Here is a 6,000-nt window from a genome sequence, read left to right on the forward strand (position 1 = left end):
CCGTACACAATCTGTCTTGAAAAAAGAATTGCCTCAACATTACACTGTATTCAAGAAAGCATTGTGCAAGACCTGGCCAACAGCATCTCCCACTGACCAGTATTGACATTTTTTCTTCAACCTCAGCACACTCAGTATTGCTTTATCTGTGGATTTCAACCATTGACTGGGGTTGCAAGTCTCATTATGCGAGAATAATTTCTTCAAGAACAAATCGTAGTTATATTGTACTCTGACATCTGTAGTTTAAGATACAGGAGTTGTTTAACAGTTTCTGAGGATAGATTTGATGTATATGCTACAATCAGTGTTGCAGCTAGGATCACACCTGAAAAACTGGACACAGTTTGATTAACCATTTACTACTCTCTCATTTCTCATTACACAGACATCAGTCACGTGTGCCAGTTAGTCCTTCCCAAAGAGATTTACTCAGTTCTTACATATAGTATATGGAACTGAACATTAGAAATTGGGCTTTGACAAGGTAGACCACCTAATGAAACACATAATTTGTGGAAAGGTCACTAGAGCTACTGGCCTTAGCTACAGGCCCTAACAATGTGAAAAATCTAAGACATTTTGATTGGGCCAATGTAACTTCCATCGCAGGTGAATCTGTATTCCATCTAATTATGTCTTATTTTTTTAATTACATAGTCCTCCATGAATCAAGAACAAGTTATACTTCTTTTTTTTTTTTTTAAAGCTTATATATCAACCTCACAGAAACAATTTTCTTTGCTTTGTGATAATATCTCATCTTCTGGCTATTTCATTGCATATTCCTAATTGAATTACACTGTGGTCTAAATTATTGCCTTCAACTAAGTGCATCGCTGCTGTTTAGTTAGTCTTTATCTTATGGAAAAACATAGAACTAAAACCAAACATTATAACAAATCTGTAGGGTATTATAATTTAAGTGATGGTTCATTAAGGCTGTATAATTCATGAGTTGTTTTATTAATAGATCTTTGGACTATTTTTTAATAATTAAGGTGAAACGTAGGCCCTATTAAATGCGTTTTTTGTTTTAAAGATGAAGATTTATAATTTATCTTTCCATAAAGATTTACTAATCGAGATGAACCAATGTATCATAAACTGTTATTTATTTGCCCATTTTTTATCAAGTTAAAATCACCAGTATATCAGACATTAGCATGAAAAACATGAGCAAGAGTGAAGAACAACAAAAGTATTGTTTGCATTGAAACACCTAAATAGTTTCACAGTTTCAGTGGCAAAATATGTTTTAAAAAAATTGATTTGATGTATTTATTTTTGTTGTTGAAATCACTACCCATGGAGCTCAGACGAGACAGAACTTCTGGTTTCAAAAGTAGTTGGTTAATGTTTCAGTGAAAACTGAATACTGTGGGCAGTGAGATCGGTGCCCACTCAACACCTTCTCTGCCAAGGACCTAGTAGACCATCTGAGATATGCAGTGTCATTTTCCCTTTAACAAGGCTCGTGTTCTTGCTCTGTGTGTTTCAGAAATGCGAGCTGAACATCGACAACCTGAGCAAACCAGAGCTCCTGACCCTTCTGAGCATCATGGAGGGAGAACTTGAGGCCAGAGATCTGGTCATTGAAGCTCTTAGGGTGAGTATGAAATCTCTGCACTTGTACATTCCTACATTTGTGCATACTAGCTGGGGATTCAGGGTTTGTGCCATAATGTTATCCAAATCCTTGTCTCTCTATACACTTTTCTATAAATTAAAAGGCTAAAAGCCCATAAATAATAATAAAAAAACTGGAATGAAAAATCAATAAACCATATATTTATCACTTATGCTTGCATATATAGTTCATTTCCTCTCTTTAGATGGTTTTATGAGATTCTATGGATTTGATGTCATTTAGTTTGTTTCTGCTCAACTGGATATGTATATTTTGGACTGTAGCCAACATAGATCAATATGGGTTTTGCAATGACCAATTCTAAAATTTGGTTCAGTGCTGAATATTTGGTGCACGTTGTTGTTTATATTCATCATCATTTTGTTATTTTTCACTAATTTTAGCTGTGATTTCACTGATACACTTCAAAAGTTGGGTTCAGTAAGATTTGTTATTAAAAAAATGAATTCCTTTATTCAGAAAGGATCCATTAAATTGATCAAAAGTGACAGTATTTTAAATAAATGCTCTTCTTTTGAACTTTCTAGACATCAAATTTAATATATCATGGTTTCTACAAAAATATTAAGCAGCACGTCTGTTTACAACTTAAGAAATGATTCATGAGCACCAAATCAACAGAGAATGATTAGAATGATTTCTTAAGGATCATGTGACATTGAAGACTGTACATTTGACCTTTGCCATCACTGGAAAATAATAAATAAAATATTAAAATAGAAAACAGTTCTTTTGAATTGTAATATTTCACAATATGACTGTATTTCTGATCATATAAATCTAGCCTTGGTGAGCAAAAGAGATTTCTTTCAAAAACATTGAAAACAATCTTACCGACCCTAAATTTTGTACGTTAGTGTACATACAGAGGTGATGTATATTTTTGACAATCCAAGCACACTTCAACATCTTAAGGTGAATCAAGGTGATAATGAGGAATAAGGTGAGCTGAGTCCAAGGGGATTGTAAGGTCATGGTACAGCGTTTGTCCCTATTTGTCTTTGCATTAAGGTCAGACGTTCACACTGGGGTAAGAGGCCAAGTACATCTGATTAAGATTAAAAATGGATATACTTCCAAAATCGAGGTCAGGAGTGTCACTATATTTTCAGGTGTTCTCGTTCAGGTTGTCTCTGTGAGTTTCTAGGCCAGTGCATTGGCAAAACGATGGGCACATTTTCTGTCTCTCCATCTCAGTCTCCCTTCCTGTCTCTTTTTTGCTTAGTTTATGCAGGTCTGTGATGTTCGCTTGGGTCATTCACCCTCTTCCGCTTTGCTCTGGGGTGGTTTCCATGCATTTTAGAGGCTGCTCTTTTTGTTATTCTGTTCCCTTGGCTGCAAGTATTTCCCAGCTGGTTTTCCTCCTGCGGATATACTATCTCTTTCTCTCCCTCCCTCATCCCTCATTCCCTTTCCACAGCAACCAGTTCGAGCACAATGGTCTTGTTTGTTTCCTTAGGGAGATAGTGATAGGGCCAAACACGTATATACTGACTTTAAGACATACCAATTTAAAAAAGCCAAATAATGACATTTTGTTTATTTTCTAGGCCATACTGTAAATATTGCATTTGATACATGAGAGATGAAAGCAGCAATCCTATGCATTATTAAGAAGCTGTGCGATTAATTAGCGAGCTGAAAAAGCTGTGTGCAATGTATCGTTTTTCATCAGAAACAATGGTGGGACATAAGCAGATTAACTGTGGAGTCACATGCCTACAAACCCTCGGACTTGAGTTCAGAGCCAGTCCATTTAAATCCAGTCACATCAGCTTAGTTTTTGGGCCAGTGTCATCTCGCATTGTACAGTAAAGTTCATTGCAAGACAAATGCATGGTTTTTAGTGCAGACAGATCACTTTGAAACCGTCAACAGTCCCATATGGACATCTGGATACAGAATACAGGTGCTCAAAGCCATTACATCTCAAGTGTCCTTATTTCCATTCATAAAGCCAGAAGTGTCAAGTGGAGTAATGGCTGGTCTGTGTACAATGGCAGGACTACAGAGTAACTTTTCTGTCACAGTGTTGTTTATTAGTTAATCTTCTCCACATACGTTTGTCATTATGTTATTCTTGTTGAAAAAGAAAAACAGGCTAAAACTAGAATGAGTGTCCATGCTGGTTAAGGTGGGTTAGCACTAGATTTATCATTGCCAAACTGTTCACTTCTCAGTAGTTGGGGAAGCTGGTAGTGCTTATTAATCAACCCCTCATGGTTTCTTTAACACTTAGCATCATTTGTCAGAAGGTTAAATTTTGTTGGATAGTTAATAGGTCCTTCACTGTAACAAGAAACAGCATGTCGCTGTTCTGAAACCTCTCAAACTTCCTTTTTTAAAGCTTCGGTCACATTTACCAACGTTATGCATTTTTTTATATGCACTATAGACAATGGACGGTTTTGCCAAACTTGAACAAATGTGACCATATCTTAATCCCTTCTTGAAATTAAACCTCATTAGTGACTGATTTAAAACACTATAGGCAGCAACTCCTTGTGTCATAAACAGTGTTTGACTGGTTCACCATTAATATCAAGAGAGTTTGCTGTTAGCATGTTGCTAAGATAACTCCACAATGCTCTAATCAGCATAAAATGGCATATAAATATTGGGTAGCCCATTTTAATCAAATGAAACCTTAGGTGAATATATTTTTTAACATTTGTCTCACTTCCTCCGCTGTTTGGATGGCTTTTTTGTTTCACTGAGCTTTGTGGGATTGCGCTCTAGGATACATGTGATGCTGCATTTGGCCAAAAGAAGTCTTATGGGACAGTGTTCACATTAGGAACATGTCATTAAATGCCTTAAAATGCTGCCTATGTAGGCAGTTCTCTAGGTTTTGGAACAGAGCCTGTGTGTACCTCTAGGGCCAAAAAGTTCACAGATATTCTCCTTTTCTTTTTAGCTTACTTTCATTGTTGAGACCAGGGGTGTATTCCAAAAAGCACGGTTAACTTACCGTCAGCTAAATCCTGAACTTTCGGTTGATTAACCCCAAACCTTGCTTACTCGAGGTAGGTGGTTCCAAAAACTCGTCCGGGAGTTAGTTCATTCAACTCAGAGTATGTTCCTGGTTAAGACAGGCTCGTCAGTAGATCACACGTGCGCTGAAGTTAACTAACCCTGGAACATAACCTGCTCCGGAGCAGGTTATCTTTAGAGAGCAAGTTACTATGGTTACTTACATACCCTGAATGTAACCTCCGATTTTGGAACCGAAAGCTGAGGTTATCCGTTCGCTTATCCTCAAACATACCCAGATATGTCACATAACCTGCTTTTTGAAATACCCCCCAGGTTTTGTTTCACCAAAACATAAGAGCCTAGGCAAAAACCTGACTTGGAATAATAGACAAACTGGACTGGAGTTGTGTAGTCTGGTTGCTTCAGCACTAATGTGATTGGCTGCTTTATGCCTGTGCCGCTATGATTAGATGGAGCCGTTTAGCTTCTGAACACACTCTCTGGCACTGCCACGTGAGCTAGTGTCAGGTCATCATCTCTAAATGAAACCGGATACAGGTTCAGAGATAGCAGTTCAGTGCTGCTTTCTCTGCTTGCATATGAGTGATTGTTTGTGACAGTGAACATGTTTAGCCTCTGATGTGAATGCATATTTACTGGATTTGCTGCCCCAGTTCACGTTCACATCGCTCACACGGGGAGCGTCATACATTTCGATACATTCTTTTTGTGTGGTGGATGGTAAGAATGATTTCCCTGTGTGACTGATAAAAATAGCACATAAACACACTGTTGTCTGTGTACAAGGGCCAAAATTAACACTCGCCAATCCCCAAATCAGTACTGCCCAGTAACCCAGGGAACTGCAGCATAGGGCTTAAATTAAATTATATTTTGTATATAAATGATTAAAATATTATTATTATATCACCAATAACAGGTAATTTTGGACTCTATCTTCTATGTATGTATAGTTTTGCAATATTTATCTTATTATATTTTTAAGAAATTATATTATATAGTATTTTGTATGTTCTGTATTTTATTTTAATTAGTAATTGGTAATTTTGTATTATATTATATTACATTACAGTTTTGAACACTGTCTGTAGCTCTTCAGGAAGGCTGAATATTTGTCTGAATATTTATTTAAAATTGTTTTTGTTTTTTTTAATAAAATTGTATTTTATTTTAATTATAATTTAATACTTTCATATCACCTTTAACAGGTAATTGTGGATCTAAAGATATACGTGTTGTTATTCTGAGTATATATAGTTATCTGTATATTTCAGAAAATGTATATATTTTTTAAATTATATATATATATATATATATATATATACACACACACACAGTTGTGCTAATAAATT

General features: G+C 36.1%; 1 protein-coding gene across 2 annotated transcripts in view; it reads left to right on the forward strand.

Moving 5' to 3' along the window:
- Positions 1–6,000, forward strand: part of LOC107660942 (cortactin-binding protein 2-like) — a 47,458-nt gene that overhangs the window by 1,579 nt on the left and 39,879 nt on the right. For both annotated transcript variants that reach the window (XM_016450383.1, XM_016450384.1), the window contains exon 2: positions 1,502–1,609. In XM_016450383.1, the coding sequence (XP_016305869.1) occupies positions 1,502–1,609 (108 nt within the window). The remainder of the gene's footprint in view (positions 1–1,501; positions 1,610–6,000) is intronic.

This window comes from Sinocyclocheilus anshuiensis, unplaced genomic scaffold (genome assembly GCF_001515605.1).
Source record: "Sinocyclocheilus anshuiensis isolate Anshui unplaced genomic scaffold, SAMN03320099.WGS_v1.1 scaffold3136, whole genome shotgun sequence".
Taxonomy (NCBI): Eukaryota; Metazoa; Chordata; class Actinopteri; order Cypriniformes; family Cyprinidae; genus Sinocyclocheilus; species Sinocyclocheilus anshuiensis.